The 21,751-nt window shown below is 37.9% G+C and overlaps 1 protein-coding gene across 1 annotated transcript in view; it reads right to left on the bottom strand.

The window, feature by feature from the left end:
- NRG3 (neuregulin 3) overlaps nucleotides 1-21,751 on the bottom strand; it is a 570,166-nt gene that overhangs the window by 64,650 nt on the left and 483,765 nt on the right. The window contains exon 7 of the mRNA XM_014940346.1: nucleotides 11,419-11,445. Within this exon, the coding sequence (XP_014795832.1) occupies nucleotides 11,419-11,445 (27 nt within the window). The remainder of the gene's footprint in view (nucleotides 1-11,418; nucleotides 11,446-21,751) is intronic.

The raw sequence follows: 21,751 nt of genomic DNA, 5'->3' as shown, positions 1-21,751 counted from the left end.
GGGGGGGAAACAGGGAATTATGTGAACTGTTAAATGTGAAAATGTGAACTGTTTCCCCACCATATTCTTCACAGTACCAAACAAGTGATCAGACTATCTCTCCATTTTTGCTGCATGAGTGAGCAGCACCAGAATCCAGGAACACAGGCTAGACATGCAGCAAGGCATTTGTAGTACATTTCAATCCTAAATTCACAAGGCAGTTCATCACAATAAGAGTTACAGCTGTAAACTTAAAGGTGATTCCGAGTTTTCTTTGCACAAGGACTATTACATCCTCACTGCACATGAATGAACAGCCTGAATGGGATGATTACTGAACTGATTCATGGACTACAGATGTTAAATCCAATCCATAAAGGTATTGAGGCAATGAAATGATAAAAATAGCTGATACCTGAATACTACCAAGTTCTAAAAGATACAGAAAAAATTACAAATCACTTGAAAAAGCAAGCCAATGGCATTACATCACTCACCCCTTGAGCAGAACAACTCCTGCCATAAGAATTAATAAAGCCACATCAATGACAAAGCATGCATTTTATTTGTCTTTCAGATGTCCTCTATTCACAACAATTGCATCACAGTCAATTAAGAAACTTTGGCCCAATTGTGAGAAGTCAGACATTGCCTTTCCAGTGTAGTTCTTGCAAATCACTAGTGATATTTGGCAAACCTTTCATAAGTAACAGAATTTCCATATTTTTGTTGAGGTTCTAATGAGATAATGTAGTTCTATTGGAGCAAATTCTTGCAGAGACCATGTCACTTAAAATGAGTAATTTTGAAAAAAACACGAGTACCTACTTAAGTTACACTGTTTCTTTGAAGTTAAGACAAGTACATCTACCTTTTCTTAAGTTCACCTTTAAGAAAGTTCCTGGAATAAATTAATTTAAAATTACTTGATTAGTTTCTATAGGATTTTTATAGGATTCACTCACCTTTTCCCACTAACGGTCAGCCATCTTATTTCAAGACAAGATTCACTACTAATTCAAAGAATGAGATACTCTGGTGCTACCTTACCTTGAAAAGAGACTCCATCAGGCAAGAGAAACTCTAAAAGCACACTAGAGAGATTTACAAGAAAAAAATGACTGAAATAAAATGTTTACATGTTTTGGTGATTTTCTCTTCATCAGTTAGGAAATGAACAGTTAACTGAGAACACCTCCTTCTTTTTGTCTTAAAAAAACATTGCCCAAAGTACAGAACCATAAAGAAACTTCACGTAGCAAAACAAGCAGGAGAAACAGTGCTATTCTCACTGAGGCAAGTTATTAATTTGAATTTACTAAAGTCTTATTTTTTTATGGTACACATTATAACAATGCACTACATGCAACTATTTCTAGCTCAACAATTTTTAAGGTCTACCCTGTAAGTCCGTTGTAATGTACAAAATTTCCAGCACACCTGGCTATATATTAACAGCATAGACTCTACCTTACAGACTCAAAGAAAAATGTAGCACAAAAGATATCTAAACTTTTCTTATTGTAAGATGTCCTTATCCTGAAAACAAATTTAAATTAGTTGAATGAGATTAACGAGCACAGTGTAGAATAAATACAGAAAATTAAGTAGCTGGTATTTTTTCATTAATATCCCATGCAAGTGTATATTATAGTGATAAATACGTATTTTTGTTTTTCTAAATCTGATTAACTGTATTAACACTGCTGTATTAATTTTCTGAGCATTCATATTTTATGAGCTGGGCAAGTAAGTGTGCATTGCAACTCTCATTTTTCAAATTCTGGATCACTTCTGGATACAGGAGGTGACATTGCAATAATAAATGACTGAAACTTCAGTGTGTGCATGTCATACTCTCTATTAAAGCTAAACAGAGTAGTTATATACAACTGATTTGTAGTTACTCCTGTGAACAGCAACACACAAATAGAGTAAAGTTACATTGATCAGTAAATTTATGAAACTGCAGGGGTATAGAAAAAAGAAAAAAAAGAGGTGGGTGCAAGAGAGAAAAAGTAGGGAGAAGAAGAATAACAGTTCAAGAGAGGAAAGGAAGATACTCCTAGCTTTGCACAATTACACAAAATTAGTTCTACACACTAGGTTTTGTAAGTCCTGTTGAGAGATTTATCTGTTTTTCAGTTTTAGGTGATTTGGAGCCAATCAGGAAAAGGACAAACTCACTTCACCTGTGAATCCAGTCACACAATCTTGCTTTCAAATTCTGTAGATTATATTAGAAATAATATTGAAATATCCATTGACTTCCATCTGTTTTAGTCAGAAATCACAAGCAAGACAAAAGTAAATCTTAAATTAAACACTACAATTCTCAAAATTTCCAGCCAATGAACACTGTGAAAACACCCAAAGTCTTTGTAGGCATCAATTTTAAATATTCTTGGCTTGCACAGAGATACTTATGTCTTTACAGCACAGAAGAACTCGGTGCTTATCCCACGCCATGGCAGACTGGCAGGAAGGCTGCAAGTGGAGCTGGCCACCGAACAGGATGGAGGAAAGGCTCAGGCAGGGCAGTGTTCAGCACTGCAGCATGGAAGTTCTTCAGCTGATTTAACTCCATGTTCCTTTCATGACTTGACAGCTCATACTTTTGGAGACTGAGGTCATTATTGGAACGACAGAAGGAAACAACTTACAGTCCTAGTCATTAACAGCAATGTTTGGGAACCTCTAATCAAAGTATTAACACTTTTAATGGCAAATAAACTTATTTTCTCATAGTTCCACCTCAAACTGCTTGATCTAATTTATTTTGTCTAGCTCTTCTCTATCTGTTATTTTGAGTGGATTATATTTTTTGTATTTCAATATCAGCTAGTGAAGAATGTAAATTGTTTCAGTTAATTCTGCTGAGAACTTCAATACTGTCACATTTTATGCTCCTCCATCACCAGGTTATTATTTAATATTTCCATTTTGATTTTCCTTTCTATTTGAATGCAAAAAGCAAAATTACCAGAAGACCTGAAAGAATAACCATAAAGTAATACTATATTACAATAGAATTTACTTGCTAATGTAGGCATGGAGTAGTACATAATTAAGTTATCACAAAAATAAAAAAGGATCATATTAATTCATAGGAGAATTACTGGATAACTGATACAATAAATATAACCACAGTGACTAAATTACATGGACATGATCCAAATGGTGTTTGAAAATTCTGAATACATACTAAATGAAATACCTCACAGTGATTAATTTTACCATTCAAAGGCAAAAAGTCAGCACTGGTAAACAAAAAAAAAAGCTCGTCTGTTATCTGCATGCAACAGTTTGCAATTCTGTGATTATTTAAACTGTTGTTCAGCATTGAGCACACAAGAACGATATATGCACACTAATGCACACTACTTGTTCTTTACCCCTCCTTTTCTGCTGCCCAGGCTTATTTCCCAGAAAACTAACTGTTGGGCTGTCTGGTCAGAAGCAAATACTGATACTGACAGACACCCTGGGTAACTGGACAAACAGCAATTTTCAGCACAGACAGCTTTGAAATGGGAAAAAACTGATGCTGATGGGGACAGGAAATGGGATCATGAGGCGATTTTCAATTATCATAAAAATAACTTTATTAAAAACAATCAGCCAGAGTAGGAATAATATCTCTGCACTTCTCCACGTGCCAATATCCTACAGCTCCTGCAAAAGAAAAGAAAAGGAAGTACATGAAAAAAAAATTTAGTGCTCTACATGTGTGCATTGGCAATTTTTCCACACTGCTTACCCTTCTCCGCTGCTTCCAGCAATTACTGGCAGGACACTGTCTCTACTCATTCTAGGCATAGAGGACACAGAAAGATTTAGTTCACTGTCAGAAACATCAATTTTTCTATACAACTGTAATATACATTACAAGCACACCATTGTCATGGAACATTTATTGTGATACTCACCTTCTGCTTTCCGATTCCTTGCATCATTTACTGGATGAGACTTGACATTTACATAACACCTCCAAGTAGGAAAAGGACAAAGTAACACTGATTCACCGTGGCTGCGTAAACAGGGCACAGCTCTGGTATTTGGAGCCTCTTCTCCTGTATCAAGATAACTTCAGTACACAGTAAACAGCCTTCTACTAATAAAAAACCCCATCCTAGTAGCCTAACAATGAATTCTGAGTTCTCATGGGCATGTCTGGGTTGTACTTACTACTTTGAAGCCTCCTCCCAGGTCCTGTCTCAACTGGAAATATAAAGTCTCACTGGTAAGTCTTCTGACAGCTGTCTCTACCATCACATTGGACACGTAGATCTCGCCTTTGTCCTGCTAGGCTTGTTTCAGCAGTGGGCAACATAGACAACTCACCGCCTACATATTTTTGCATCTGGTTAAACTGCAACTGAGCCCAAACAAGGCCAAGAGTAAAATCGTAACATTGTAAGTCATCTAATTGCATTAGCATACCCTTGTGGTGTCAGTTTTAACAATTCCTCAAGCACAGCGAAGCACTTACCTAAATATCACATTCAAAATGCAGGTTACGAGACCGAGCAGGTATAAGGTCACATTTAAATACACAGCTGTCTGTTCAGTGTTGGTGCCATTCAATTACCTGTATAGCATGATAAAAAGTGTTTACCTCTGAGATACACCAGTCATGCGGGAACCTGGGGCACATGCCTAATCCCAAACCAGAATGTACACAGAATTTGCATACACAGAGACATAATACAGAAAAGCCCCTCTGTATGCAGATGAGCTGCTGTGTCCTTGGTTGAAATCCAGCCTCGAAGCACACATCCTTTCTCCCCAAGGTGACAGCACAGAACAACTCTTCTCTAAACCAGCACCATGCAGAAGTTTGTACCTGGCACTAGGAGTTACATGGAAACTTACCTGGAGGCTTGTACTCAGTATCCATTTTTAAGGCTTCACAAATTCTCTTTTCTAATGCACAGATAACACTTTGACCTTACTAGCACCCCCCAAACCAGCACACTGTGATACACATTATACATTCACATGGGACGTGACAGGCTAATGGTTATATGCAGCATTACTGATGGCATATACCCACTTTTACAGATTGATACCCTGCTTAATGCAACTAGTGCCTCCTCCTAACCCAGCCTCCACCAAAACAGAGAAACCTGGATCAATTCTAGCTTTCTAAACTTGTAAACATACTGTATTACCAATTTTTTTAAAGTTTCCGTAAGTTTCATCACAAATTATCAGTAGCTTCAGTTAAAGAAAGCAGAAGAAACCAAACACAGAGGAAGGTCACCAGAGTAAGTTACATATATTAAAATTATTTTATCCATTTTATCCACACAGTTCACAGCATTACTATTTTGATAAAGCACTACAGGTTATGAGCAGCACACTTAAGTTTACCACATGGTGAATCTTAGTCTTGTCTTTTAAAAATAATGCACGTTAATCCAACTCAGTTCATTGCCAATAGAGAAAATGCAGATGAAGTGGGAAAAGGACATACTGAGAGAAGTGCAGATGGTAGCACCGAACCAAGATGGTAACTAGGTCACAAAACATCCAGGAATAAATCTCTCCCTCCCACTAAACAAAAACCAAACCATATTCCCCAAACTGAGTCAAGATGTTTTAAGGCAACCTGAACCATCTTCACCAGATGCATGTTGACTTTCATTTAAGAGGTACATTTTCCTTAAACAGGTACAATCACTGGCAGAGCTTCCCCCAACCCCTGAGGAATCTCTGCTTTATCCATTACTCTTACAGCACAGACACATCAGATATTTCTATAAAATTCTCTCTTCTGGTGCTCATGTCTCTTTTCTCTAGAGGTGATAAATGACACTTCTTCCCAGCTAAAAGAATCCCGTGGAAAGTGCTGAAGATCTAAAGCCATTTCATGCCTCAGGATACTATTGTTATTTTGCAGCATACTTAAAAAGGACAAGTATTTCACAAAGCAAACAGAAAGACAAGGTCTCAAGAGTAAAGCTAAAGCTAAATTTAAGAAGGTAAAATCAGAAGAAGATAATGAAAAGTTGGGGCAGGATGAAGAACAAAGGGATTCAAGGAGCAATGACAACAACGGCAGTAAACATTACAAATATCAATGCCTATCAGGATAGCCCCTCTTAGTTCTCCAGGAATTTACTGAAGGAGCATACATGAAATATTTTAAATGCTTTTGATTAACAACAATATAATTATTAGCCAGGTATGCTTTGATAATACTGGGGGATGACTGTGATCAGAATCTCTAGTAGTAGATTTTGTGTAAACAGGAGCACAAAACAGTGTGCCATATTACCAGAAAAGGACCTATCTGCTTTACATTTTAAAAAAGGAATCCAGGGGAAATTGAACTTTATTTTTCAAACATATGTCCTTTAGAACACGTACATCCTTTGCTCATGTAATTGAACATTCATCCTTTCTTCCAGTGAGGACAGGAGTGTTACAGGGTTTTATAACACATAAGAATGGCTTAATGGTAACTAAGGCTAGGACCATCCATGCAAACACTGGTTATTTATTTTCATTGTCTGTTTGCTGCTACAAGACATTGAGTTTCAGAGGACAGCTCACCAGCTGCACATTTTGTGAGCTGTGCAAGAACTAATGAACTTTGCCTTTTTATTTCTTTGCAAACAGGAAAAATAATAAATTGTTGCTGTCTTGCTTATACTGCCCATCAGCAAAACCAACTGGTTTGAAAAAGTCAAAATGCATGTGTCGCAGTGCATGACACAAGGCCACAGAGTCAATTTAGTTAACTGGATCATGTGTTCCTGGAGTCTTAGGCATACAAGTGTCTTATTGCAACAAGGAGGCAGCGAGAATCAGCACAGAGAAAATAAAGCATGTACCATCTTCTCCAACATTAACTGTTCAGAGTACAGCAAAGTGAATACATTTCATATTGTAGTCATTGCAAGAAGATATATAAATTTTCATAGGATCCTGTTCTTGAGTTACTTTGTTGCTTTGCTCAATTAAAATTTATTTAATAGTTCACCACTTACAAGGGAATCATATATCATTCTTACTCCATTGACTTCAGTGAAGGTTCTTCTGATATATCGAGAAAAAAAATTTCCAGAAAATGTTCTAAGGAAAAATATTTATTTCCTGTGTAAAGGCCTAAGTATCAGCACATTAAAAGTAGCCACTAAATATAGAAACTGCTATATTATTTTTATAATTTACACATGGGGAGATTCAGGTTATCACATCATAACTGTTTACACCATTAATTGGTTTAGCTGCTAAGCAGCATAAGGATGAGGACTATTTCATGTAATGACCGTATATCCATCAAAACTGTAGCAACCTGATTGATGTACTTTCTTGGGGCATTTCACTTTCAACTGTATCCATTGTACATTTCTGTTACAGAACAAAAGATAAAGATTCCGGATCACCAGATTAGGTGAACTGCTGTAAGAGTCATGTTTGTTCATGTACTGTAGCAGGTTATTACAATGCTCACCTTCACATTTCATCCCTTAACACAACTTAACTCTACCCATTCTCAGTGTAAGAAATAAGTAAAACTGATGACTCCTTGTCTTGGGCACTGACTTTTTGCCAAGAACACTTATTTCCAAAGGTCACTCTCAGGCTGTTCGCGTCTCCTTGCATCTGACAGTTAGAGTAATGATTTCACTCTGCTGCTGAGGCCACATGGACGAGATCAGTCTCCACAACTCAGATTTCAACTGCTACCTCTTGCACCAAAGCAACCTGATCAGCCACACTGGCTATCAGAGATTTGGCTCCATCATCAAATTTTACAGCAGACAAAAGTAAACAATTCAGCCCTGAGGTGTGGTTAACCCCTTGGGTCAAAAAATGATTATAAACTGTAGATACTCATATCCTCATGCTATCTAATGCTAACAATACATCACTTAAGTTTTCTCATTGAATAAAAGCTGCTTCTTTCAATCTCCCTTTTTTTACAAACTAGCTGTTTCACATGAGTTTTACCAACAGCCAGCCTGCTTTCAGTTGACATGATGCTCTTAATACAATGAGCAGATTTTCAGCCTGTAGGAACATTGTAATAATATTTACTTACCTTTGTGTTGGAAATGTAAATAAAATTGCATGCATCATCATTGATGAGACACTTTGGGCACCATGCAGACACATGCAAGGACCCAGACCCGTGTGAGCTGTATGCTCTTCTCCCATTATGAGGAAACAGGGAGCACAGGCAAGGAGGTAGTGAAGTCTGCACCCTCTTGCAAGGAAGGAATAGTTTCTGCATTACACACGACTGAAAGCGATTCCCCAGAGAGCTGAGGAATCTAAATGCAGAAAGCCTGGCAAAAACTACTGTAACTGAGAATCTAAGGCACAGAGAGATTAAAATACCTTGCCCAAAGCCTTTCTGGAAGATCGCATCTGAGATGGAAATTGAATGCAGCTCTCACAAGTGAATCTCAAACACGAGACTTTTTTTTTTTTTTTCCTTTGAGGTACTAGAAAGTGTAACGCATTTCCTTATCACCAGAAATTTCATAAAGCTTGGCCACTTTGATCATAATACTTAAATGCACATTTTTAAGGACACGGTGTCCCTTGAACACGTACTTGGCTTTAATTTAATTCAAGAGAAGCATACACGTGCATACATGAAAACTGTACATAAAGTGTTACATTTGCAACATTTAAAAACAGATATGCCACATTAATACACCTGCATTTATCTCTGCTACTCATACAAAGAAACAGACACTGAAAACCAAATCCAGCAACAATATTAAAGTGTCACATACTCATGTTTGGGAATGCTCAATATTGAATATTGTACGGAACATGAACCTGACAATACCCAAAAAAGGAAGCGGGGTATGAGAATATGAGAGAGGTTAACACAACAGTGTGGTATATGAACTGAATGCATAGCTCTTGTTCAACAAGTCCTGGACAGGAGAGCTAAGGATCTGGTAGGAAACGGATTTCAACAGGTAATGGACAAGCAATGTACGCAGCCTTGAACGACTGAACTGGCTTCCACAGGAGCTTGTGAGGGAAGACAGTATCAACTGGTTCACAAGAAGATACACAGATACACAAATTCATGGACAACAGACCCCTAATAGGACAGTAAAAGGCCTGGGTAGGTATATACACTCCAACGATTCTTGAGAGTCTAGCACAAAAAAAAAAAAAAAGAAAAGACTATGCTCATCTACTTTTCTTGGTGAAAGTACACCAAGCTAGATGTGTAGCTAGTCTACATTTCATCTGTCCCCTGATGCACCTCTATAAACAGATGTTCCTGTCCACATGAGATTTGAGCTTTCCCTACTGTGGAAAGAGTTCAACCTTTCCTGGGAATCCAGGCTCATGTGTTTGTCAAACAAAATTTCTGGAAGATGATGATGGAAATGGAATTCCTAAGGCAACTGAGCCCACAAGCGCAATGAAAGCATCAGAAAGAGTGTTCCCTGGATCACATAAAGCAAGGCTAAGCTCTGCAGTATCTATACGTTGTTGTCTTTCATAATTGGAAAATACACTTCCCACTAATTGCAATTATTTTCTACAGTACAGAAGTAAAGTCATGGGAAAGGCTTTGCATAAATAGCCCTAATTTGGTGAGTATATTGTCATCTGACCTCTGTATCCAGGGTGGGAATTTGTGCTTTGCTATGTGTGCAGTGATGATTCCATATGTGCTTAGACTTCCGAAGTAATTCTTCAGAAGGATTGCAGGAGGGCTTAAGAAGCACAAACATTTCACTTTTGTGTATGATTCTGGAACTTGCTTTTTTCTAGCCCACAGAAAACCACCTCAAGCCTCACTTTAGACTGCTGTCATAATATTTTCAGGCTCAAGACACAAGATTTTATTAATTTCTATACCATCAAGATCTGTTCCAATATTAAATAAGACAATCAGAAAGCTACTCATATGAGAAGACTGCTTTGTGCCAAGACTTCAGGGGTTGGCTTTATTTCAAGCCTTAAAGAGACGCCTTAAAAAAAAAAATAAGAAGGAAACTAAAATGCTCAAAATAAAGTTAAAATAATTCAGCTTTGCCTCCTGGGTAACACTTTCCTGCTTCCTATGGAAAGGCTCACTCGAAGAATCCTATATATATTCCTTATCCTGTTTCTTTTATGTATATGCTTGTCCTTCAACTTGTATGCCTCAAGACTGCTGCCTACAATTTAAGTTAAGCAGTAAAACTGGGATATATGCAAAGCCTTTAAAGTAACCATTTCCCAATTGTGCTTGTCCACTAAGTCTGTGAAAACACTTGCATCAATTCCACCAGTACTTTTCAAGTTTCATATAAAGTGATACGGAACACTAAACTTTTGGAGATCACAGAATATTTCTCTAGAGAGACCTCCTCTCTAGAGAGACAGGCAGTTCTCCAGGTATGCTGCACAAGTCCAAAAGCAGTAGGAAAAAATCCCTCAACCTGCTGGCTATCCTCTTGCTGACACAGCTTGCCACACGGTTAATGCTCATCATCATATTGATTTCTTGCCAACCTAAACTCTTCAACAAAATCCCCATATCACCACTTACAATCACTAGGCTAGCATATTTTTATTTTTAAAATCCAACAAAAATAAGTAAAACTCAACATAGGGAAAGGACACATTAAAATTAAGTTTTTATTACTTTGATATGAATTTGCAAACTTTTAATATAGTGTTTTCAATCATATTTAATACTTTATGCAAGCTGTTTCTACACAAATAATGCACCGGTCCACTAACTCTGCTAAAGACATACCTCGGCTTCCTCGAGGAAATTACCTACGCTCTCTGGAGATCACCAGCTGAGAAGTGAAGTGGTGACCTGCTAAGCCTATCATTCCAGCAGACCATGAATACATTATAGGGCAGCAACTGAGTCAATAGAACATCATCCTTTCCTTTCCAAAATCATAAGAAGCAATTATTCACTCCTGCTTTACCTTTTTCCTAATGTGAAGTTATTTCACAGAATCAGAGATATTTGTCCCTTTTCTTAAAAATATTTCTCTGACTTGTCTGTTAAAAGCTAACATGGTTCTTATTAAACCTAGCTACATTTACCATTGTAATCAACATTGAATTCTGAAAAAAATATTTCCAATTTAGAATTTACTTTCTTTTACATGAAGATAGGCATTAACTCTTTCCTAAAACCTCATATAAAACATTACTCCTCAAATATCATGATATGGCCATATAATCCTTATATTACATTTCATTAAACACCAATAAATTACCAAAATATCATTATGTAGTTTTTAAGTCCCCTAGCAGTAGACAAGAGAAAAATTAAATGTTCATATAATTTCAAATGTAAACAGTAAATGTAATAGGAGCCCAATCCAAAATCCACTGATGGAGGTCATGGCAGCCCTCCCATTAACTTCCGCGTGTTTTGGGATAGGGCAGAAAGATAAATATTAGCAAGTGCAAAGAAGAGAAACAAAAACTTACCCATGAATTCAATTCCTAAATGGTCTGCTATACCCAAGAAAGCATGTAAAAGAAAAAAGAAAAAAGAAATAGGAATGTTAGAAATAGACTAAAATGTAAACACCACCTTTATCATCCCTGGTAGCATTTGATATTTACATGGCAGAGCTGCAGAACACAACAATGAGGGGTCAGGGACCCACTGTATGGGTACCAGTCCAAAGGAAAGGCAGAACCCTGCCCCTCGAAGGGCAATCCTAAAACGGGAATTTAGGGCACTGAACTGTCACAGAAGGGAACTGTATTTGGGGACAGATACAAATGCCTTTACCCATTATATTTATATTCGACTGCAGTGTCTCAAGCTAGCGACCTACAGGAATTTCATTTTCTCTTCCCTCTGAAACTCCTCGCTCAACATGCTAACCACTATCATTAGTTAGACAAGGTTCTTGCTTTCATTTTCTCTGGCAGAGATCAAAAGCTAAAGAGATGAATGGAAGGCTTTTACTGAATTTTGCAGCTCTCATTACAGCACAGTGGCCACGCTTGCACCCAACGTCATTGCATCACTGCTATCTCTTGGGTAACAGAAAATCTGACTGCAGGAAATAGTAGCCATGTTCCCTCCCTGGCTGCTATGATGCAACAATGTCAAGATCTTTAGAACCGAAACAAAAATTTTAATCTTTTTAGAATATTGACTGAATTTACTACATTGAATTCAAAATATTTCAGAACCCTTTTTTTCACATGACGAATTAGGCTGTGATATGTCTCTAACAGACAGATGTTTTAATGTAAAATAGATTTAAATGTATATAAAGCGCATTATTTGTAAGTCAACAGGAAGTATGCTTCAGTTGATACACAATTAAGAATAACAAACTCTTCACCCTGAAAGAACAGGGCAACAGACATAACTTTCTTTTTGGTTTTAAATACATAACTCAAACCCATACACACATGCATTCTACATTACAAACTTCGAATCTGTATTCTTACATTCATGTACAAGTGCCACATACAAACATTCCTGGTGCATTTGAGACAGAGATTTGTAACTCAGTTTTTTTCCTCTAATTTTCTGTACCTGTGAAATCTGCAAATACTATCTGCATGCAATTCACACCTTACATCCTTCTGTAAACCAGATCAAGATGCAGTCAACAACTGCTTACTTTAAAAAATAACAGAGATCAAGCACCATGATGTGATCTTCAAGGAGCTAAGGATATTCACACATGAAGCGAGATCATGTAATATCATCTTTTGAAGTCTATGTAAAACAGCTGGAAAACCAATCCTCCTTTCCTACCTGGGCTATACACGTTCTCTACAGTTTTCCACTTGCAGTTTGCAATCTCACTGACTTCATCAAAACTGTTAAAAGGCATTTTCTCAAAAAGTGCATACAATATACACCTTTCCTTTAATAACATGGAGAAATGCATCTTCATTTGTCTTTGGGTGGTTTATACATAAGGGTACCTGTAGCCTTCCTGGGAAACATGTTCAACTGGAGGGTGGAAACATGTCAGCCTTTTTAAGTATCTCGTCAGCCTTTTTAAGTATCTCACGTGCCTTGAAAGCAACGTCAGAAATCAGCGTAACATATATTGCTGACAAAGCTGATTTACCCAGATTACGATGAAAGGACGTCTAATGGGATAAACCTTTACAGTAAAATATCCAAGCTGCCAATTTATATCATTAAGCAACAAGCTCTGCGTGCAGCTATCTGGGAATAGAAAATCATAAAATCATAATTCTTGGGGATTTAGCACACGCTGGCCCTGACGCAGCCGTGGCACAGGCACAACGGGAACGGTGGCCAAGCCAGGGAGCCCACCCCTGCGCTCTCCCTCCCGCCGGGGGCATGGATGGTGCCACAGTGATGGAGGAGAGAGGGCCAGGAGGTGGCGGGGCTGGGAGTCAGACATTGCAAACAACTGTACATTGCAAACAAGCCTTCCCCAGCTGCAGGTATCACCCAAGCACTGCTCTAATGCCGTCAGCCACGGCTGGTGGCTTGTTCTATCCTCCCCCTCCCGCCTCTTCTTACAACTGCAGAAAGAGAGTCTGGAACACGACCGTTCTCCTTGTATTCCCTTCCTTCCCGGGTTTGAGTGTCAAGCCTCTGTGTTTAAAAAAAAACACCAAAAGGCATTCTGATCCCAGAAACAGAAGCGCTACTTGGGCTGCTCTGAGACTTCCGAAGGAAAAAAAAAAAAGACAAACAAACAAAAAAAAAAAGAAAAAAGCTTAAGAGCCTGAACGCGCTCACATTCTTATTCTTTCCCCCACTCACTGCAGAAATGCAGCTGCACTCATGTTATCAAAATCCTAACTTTGAAACTTGTTTTCCTTAATACAAACATGGCTCCTGCAGCAATGGCGTTTACCAAAGCGTTCAGCACATTGAATCAGGGACACGAGGCAAGGAAGGGGGTTAGAAGAAATGTCAGCAGTCATTAATCATACCCCCTGTTCGGTTCTTAATGTTTTTGTCATTCTAAGATGTTTACTCCACTAGCTACAGGAAAAAAAACCCAAACCAAAACGACAAAATATCACAAAAAATAAACAAACCTAAAGCCCACATCTTTGCATCTGAAAAAAATTAGAAAAGCAGAGGAAATAACTGCTTCCAAGCCCTTAGCTCAGCTGGCCATGGCCAAAGGCCACCCCCAAGACCCCCCCACACCTTCTCAGAAGGCAGGAGGCGACTGCTGGCTCTCTCTTGAGAAAAGCCTTTGCACTGCAGCTTCTCATGGCCAGCAGAGGAGTGACAGGACCCTCATTCGGGTCAAAGGGGTCAGAAACCTCCCCGCTGGAACTGCAGCCACCAGAGGAGTCCCCAGGGCTGCTTTCCCCCCTGTACCCACTGCCAGTTGTTAGCAAGGGAAGGAGGGATGGGGAGAAGTAGGTGGAACAGGTTATATCCATCATCAGGCTGCACTGCTGTGGTGAATATAAACGCTGTTGCAAGGTTGAGTTTTAGAGATGGGTTTTTCCCCCCTGGTAACATCTGCAAGAAACTCCCCCAGCAGGCTTGAGAGACTGGCATGGCACTGGGAACAGCACAGTGGGGGAAAGTGGGAGAAAAGCAAGCTGTGGTGGCAACTTAAGGCTGAACCAAAAGCAAAAATGTAAAGTATTGACCCCTGACACGCCACAGTATAACAAAGGACTTTCATATTGCTATACAGTCGTAATATAGAAATGATAAATTGCCTGCAGAGCACTTCCTTGGACACAGCGCATGCAACGCCAAGTAATTCACCATCAAGCAATGCAGTTTCTTTAAGGACCCAGTTCAGCAAAAATGTATATGAGAGTTATTAATGTGCTGAAGCGTGGGCGCTGCTCCACAAGATGGGGTCATTAACCAAATAATGGGACTGTATTTTATTTTTGTTATTGTGATTTCTTCTTTTTTGCTAGTATCGTTATATTCTTAGGAACTAATATATTACTCAGTGAGGAAGATTATTCACTTTTATATTTTATTTTATGAATATTTCTCTATTTTGTTGTTGATGTGGGAAAAATACTGTGCCTTATGGTCCTTGCACTATGTGAATTTGTTGCTAGTATTAAAGCCATTTTAATTTATACTTTATGAACACATACACACCTGGGAATACTTGATAACAAGCACCAGAGAAGATAAATTCACACTCACTAATGGATTAATTTATTAGTGCTTCACAGAGAACATGCAGCCTTGTGTCTGGATTGTGGTTTGCTGGGGCTTTTTTCGTAGTCATGTTAATATGGAGATTTTTCCCCAGTTAAAGACAGGTTTCATTATCCAAGGTACATTCTAAGCTACAGTATGAACAGAAATACAAACTCAACATGTAAATCTCAATGATTTGTAGAAGAAAAATCTTGAACACGAAAACACTCATTGTAGACCACTACAGACATCTTAATCTTCTAAGGATAGGTTGACTTTGGCTTGAAGGAGACAGCTTTAGGAAATCAGTGCAACAGCAAAGTATTTTGCTCTGCAAATGAAATTTATCTGTTCCAATAAACTCATAAGATTTGTTAAATTGTCCTTGGTAGATTATTGTCTTGAATAGAACATGCAACACGATAATATGCTGCAAACTACTTTGGGACAGAGCAAATACTCTGAACAGATTATCTGGCTGGAAGGAATAAGACAGAGTTTAACTCTGAAGTATTAGACTGATCAAACTTGGTCTGAAATTAAGAAAATTCCTTCCATTCAGAAGGCATCTAGATTAGGATACTACCTAAACATGCAAACTTCTGCTTTCTTACCCATTATGTTTTATTGTGTTTTACAGCACACAGTTATCAGCCTATTTGTATATTTAATGAAGCTAAAACACTTAACTGGTTACACAGAGATAGATATATATATATATATATATGTGAAAGTATGTTATTTTTTGAATCCTCAAGTATATTCTTTTTTGATGCCTCATTTCGCATGTGAGCATATAGTTAGGGGACAAGGGATTTCTCTATTCAGTAGGAAAGGCACATTACTTCTGTTTTCTCTCTGACATCCACAGGAGGTTATCAGGCTTGACAAACTGGCCAAATGCTCTCAGAGGTTGGTTTGGGGAATTTTCAGTATCACAAAAAAAACCCCACCAGCACGTATTAATGTATTTTACAAATCTCAGTTATTAGGAAGCACAACATTTCATTTTGTTGTTTCCTTTAAAGAGATTCTGGTTATTTGTCTCTGTAATAAATTTACCAAAAAGTACTCTTCATATTTTTTACAGGGGTGGAAGAAATGGTTGGGATGGTTCAGGGGAATCAGACAAGTAAAAGCAAGATAGTTCAACTACTGATTTTTCAAAGCTTCTTCACTGAAAGACATGATAGAAATTTTCCTCTGCAGGACATTTAAAAAAGGACCAAACTAAATCCTGAGAATGACTTTGAGCAGACTGATACCTGGTGCCTCCTTTTACCCTCTTGGAAAAAGAAGATTATTAATTTTTTCCAGGTGTAAATTTTCCTTGGCAATAGGTAGGCTGTTCACTGCCTGTTAGGTGGTGTAATAGTAAATATACAGAATATCAGTAATTTGCCCCACCTATGTCAAGACACAATGATGAAAACTATACATACACACAATCTTAGAAGATACTTGGTCAGTTTTCAATGAAATTGCAAATCATGGTTCAGAAACGATAACTTTTTAAAAAAAAAAACAAAGGCAAAAAATCTATAAAAAAATTCACAATCTTATATATTCTCAGTATAAACAATGTCAGAAGATTTACATTCTCAATTTACATATAAAGGATTAATTTTATTTTAAACCAAATTAAAATTTTTAATCTGCAAAAATAAATATTGAAGCCAAAATCTAGAGGTTAATTGCTTTATCTGTTTATTTTTAAAGGGGAAAAAAAAAAAAAAGGCAAAGGATGAAAAAAATTAGACTTGCTGTGAGTATCTGTATGGCTCTGGAGAGACTACAGTATTGTCTCAGGACAGAATCTCACCACCCACCACCTATTCTATAACAAAGGAACATTTGAAAAACATCCAGCAGAACCTGTTGTTATATAAATAATACACAGTGCTGAATAATGGAATAAACTATTGATTTTCTTTCCCTTTGAATGACAAAAGCCCGTGGTTGTGGTTTGCACCGCCATAGTTGAAAGATAGTTTCTAACTTTGAAAAATAAATAATAGCAACCCTCCCGTCTTCACAGGTTCAAGGCAAGTTGGAAATCTCAGCTACTTATCTCATCTGCAGCACTCAGGCTCAGAGGATTAGCTTGCCTCTTTATAATTTTTGAGACTTTAAATTATCATCTCCACAACTAACAGACCAAGTAGCTTCTCTTTGAGGCACTATGTTGGATTTTCATTAAAAAAATTTAGTCTTGTCAAACAATATAAGTAATCTGTACTGATATCCACAATAAAACTGTAAATCAGTGCCGATTTTAACCCTAGGTTAATTTTTGTTACTATAGCTTTAAATTTAGTAGAACAAATAAACACCTGTTTAGTTTCAAATCTACAAATAGCCTATTGAAATTACCCCACTAAACTTACTAAATGCTTGAAGAATGTGTTTAAGAATCTTAGCAGATCCAGGCCAAAATGTTTAGTGTTAGATCTTAGCCAAATGCAGCAGTGCTTTATTTTTCTCTGAATTGTTTTCATCAGTGAGAGAACAGAGCCGGTAAATGTCTGATGCTGCTGCTATATGCAGGTATATTTAAGTAGATTTTTGCTAATTTATTTAACATTCTTAGATCAATGGAACTGCTTAATACATATAAGAAATTTAATTCATCCCAGAATATCAGAGTGCAAACACTAAGTCCACACAGAACTCTTCGTCACCAGTCAGGTGACTTGAAGAAGCTTTCTTATTTTATTTGCTAAAAATGTAATGCTGTTTGCATGAAAATTAGTAACTACATCATATGAAAATGAAGCTGCCCATATAGAGCCTCATAGCTCATGGTGAAAAGGTTATTTATGAAGCTTTCTCTAAATGTTTGTTGAAAATGATAAAGCAATGTGTGATCACTCCAAGATCAACTTCCCCCTCCGCACCCTGCAATGAGACTGCAGTAACCACTGCACGCTGTATCCTGGTTACTTGATTACTGTTGTTAGCATCAACTGTTATAACCAACGATTCTGATAGATATTCCTAGGAAAAACAATATTTCTCTGATATTCTGCAGTTTTGACAGATCAGCAAACCCCTGAATTAGCATTCTAACTGCAAAAAACATAAATTAGCTTTTTTTGTTTCTGTTCATTACTGAAGCCTATCAACTCCCGTAAAGTTCCTTTTTTCCTCCCCTCTTGGTTCCATACATCACACTTCTTTGATACTGCCATCTAAAAGTCCAACCTCGCATACCAGGATCTCTGCCTGTGCTAAGAACCACACAAAGACAAAACACTGATGTAGCTATTTGACCTACTTTTACAATCGTGAACTCTTTTCCTGGGCTTCTGCAGTAACTATGACAATGACTACACTTGTCCCACGGTCACAATCACATAGTAGGTGATTATATCTGTCACACCTGAGGAACTGTCATAAGAATTAAGCTATGGAGTAAGATATTTTTCTATCCTTCTCTGTGTCATCAATGCAATGGTTCCCGCAGAGCCGAGACTCGCACTGCATAAAATCCCAGTCCCATGTTTTATGACTGCTCCAGGTTTGCACAGTGGCATCACACTGCTCTGCAGACGGGCTCACCTTTATCCACAGGAGTGCTGGCAACTGGGTTTGAACATATTTATCTAAGTTGAGCTAAGATGTTTTAAGTCATTAAGCACTTCCACTGAATTTCAGTAGCAATTGGCATGATTAGTCATGTGGAGTCCTTTGAAAATGCCAGCCTCTACATTGGAGAAACTGGTCCCTTTCCCAATTACGTTGTGACAAGGTCTCATAAAGCTAGATAGGAGAGGGGAATCATATTTTTCATCAAAACCTAGAAAAAAGTACAAACCATACCCCAAAATCATATTCAGTACTTTCAAAGCATATGGTCTGGAAAGTTTTTGGAACCACGTATGAATTGGATTACTTATCTTGTCATAGGCTTGAAAGATTTCCCTTGACTGCAGTGTTCTGTGGGAGAAAGAATCCTCTTCTGGTTAAATAAATGACACAAAATGTCTATTAAGGTGGAATAAGTCTACGAGTTTCTTAGCAATTACTGTAGGGATTTTTGCACTATTATTTCCAAATGGGTATTTGATAATATGGGTCTGTAAAATATAACCAGCCTCACAGAAACATTAAAGGAATTGCTAATAGCTCCCTCATCTTATGAACATATGACATTTAATAAACATTTCTCATGCTAAATGTTACTTTATTCCTTCCACAGATCATTAAGCTGTCCTTCACTTCCCTACTACAGGAAAATGTTTCAGATACAATCGTGTTTACTGCTCTCTAAAGGCACAGAAATTTTTGTAAGTTTTTGTCAATTTCTTAAAACCTAATTACTTTCTTCAACTTCAGGAATGCACAGCAATTTGGGGGAAGAAAAAAAAAATAAATAAAGCTTTATTCCCTAACGTACCAAGTAATTTAGTTCTACTGCAGTCAAAAATAAACTGGCAGCAGCAGAGTACGGGTATTTACACCAAGATTTTTACAATATTGACTGAAAGTTTTAATAGCTGTGAATTATACATCTCTATTCTCACGACAAGAAAGTTGCTATATTTATTTATATCCACATTTAGCTTCCCAGATAACTGGCCTGCGTTTTGCACACAAGTATTCGGGAGACTCAAAGATCATAGAATCATCTAGGTTGGAAAAGACCCTTGGGATCATCGAGTCCAACCATCTACCCTACTCTACAAAGTTCTCCCCTACACCATATTCCCCAACACCACATCTAAACAGCTCTTAAACATATCCAAGGATGGTGACTCAACCACCTCCCTGGGCAGCCTGTTCCAATGCCCGACCACTCTCTCTGTGAAAAATTCTTTCCTAATGTTCAGTCTAAACCTACCCTGTTGCAGCTTGAATCCATGCCCTCTTGTTCTATCGCTAATTGCTTGTAAGAAGAGATCAGCACCAACCTCTCTACAATGTCCTTTCAAGTAGCTGTAGAGAGTGATGAAGTCACCCCTCAGTCTCCTCTTCCTCAAACTAAACAATCCCAGCTCCCTCAATCGTTCTTCATACTATTTATTCTCCAGGACCTAATATGCAATTCTCAGATCTTTTTAGAAAGATGCTGCTTTTATCTGCCTTGATTTGGGAAACTACATTTCTTCAGGCATCCAATTTTGAGAGTAGTAACCATATTTGGTGTACACATAAGACACTTTCTCATATTTTTCATTTCAAATAATGTAGAACGTAGTAAGAGAATTATTTAAACTTTGATTACTCTGTGCATGTGTTTCATACTTGTGTAAGTAGGGGCCTTACGCAGCAGTGCTACTGAGCCTCCTTTCCAGTAGTCCTGTGTTTCAGGCCCAGATGAGGATACAAAGGCATAAGCTTTAATCAAAATTTTCCTAATGTTTGTGGCACTTGCTGCCTTCTGGGCTCACTGGTCTCTGTGCAATAGGTACTCCCACATATCAGGAGTCTCTCAACCCACCTTCCTGAACCATCGAAAGTTTATTAACAGCAAGATCTCCACTGTTCTTCCGAATCTTACTGAGAGTCCTTTCTCTGGGAGACCAGGCATGGAAGTCCCTTTACACCTCAGATCCAGCTGCAGGTGAGCAATCCACACGTACATGGTGCTCCAAAGGGTTTTGTTTAAAAGATGTTTTCACCTATGTAGGTCTCTCCTATTTAGTGAGGAAGAAGAGAAGCATTCCTCCTTTTTGTTATTTCTTTCAGTTTCATAGGGCCAAACACTTCAAAACTTAAAAGAATTCATTGCAGCAAACTATCAGAAAACATAGCATTTATCCAACACCAGTTCACAAATTAGTCCCGTTACTGTACAATTCTCCCATATCTGCAAGAAGGTGACATGTATAGCAAGGGAACAACTCCAATTCTAGGCACATCTCTCCTTTTTTTTTTTCCAATGCTAACTCCCTCTCTGTTAATTTTGCAGCTCTGCTGATAGATTTGGGGGGTTTTTTTGTTTGTTTTTTGTTTGGGGCTTTTTGTTTGTTTGTTGTTTGGGGCTTTTTGTTTGTTTGGTTTTTTGAAGAAGCTGCTGCATTGTTGGCTGTCATGGTGTGCAGATGCCATCCCCAAACCCTGTCCTGTGGGGTCGGTGTACTGTATGAACAGTCTTAATGGAAATATACTGGTAATTGTCACCCTATTTATGGTATCAAACCAGATGGGAGCAGAAGAGCTCCATTTTTCTCTAAGTTAAAATCCTTTCCTGACCTCTAGGAATAATTTGTTCAATCTGATCAATACTAAGCCAGGTGCTCTGGAGAAGCACACTGATTTGGACAACAGCTTTGCAGCGTACAGAGCGCTGTGTCTGAATTGACGGATTTTTGAAGTGAGATAGTGAGATGAGTTATTTGTTGAGATGTGAAAACCATGGAGTTGAGGTATATTACCAAGGCACCAAGGAAGCGTGTCTCTTACTTGGAGCTGTGACAGTTCAAATGTTGCCATTTCCATTTGATTGTGGGTGTTGGTACACATTCCCTGATGACCAATTTGTGTTTGTGAACCCACAGATAGTAAAATAAATAAATCCCCATATCATGCAGTCAGACATAGTACATGCAAATGGATTCATGGCTTTTTTCCATGCCTAAGATGCCTTGTTATGGAAAGGTTATGGAAATATATTCTGCTTAGAAGCCATTAGCTAATAATATAAACAAACAAGTAGCAAGATGG

This window comes from Calidris pugnax, unplaced genomic scaffold (genome assembly GCF_001431845.1).
Source record: "Calidris pugnax isolate Ruff unplaced genomic scaffold, ASM143184v1 scaffold39, whole genome shotgun sequence".
Taxonomy (NCBI): Eukaryota; Metazoa; Chordata; class Aves; order Charadriiformes; family Scolopacidae; genus Calidris; species Calidris pugnax.
This window is presented reverse-complemented; position numbering and strand designations above follow the sequence as displayed.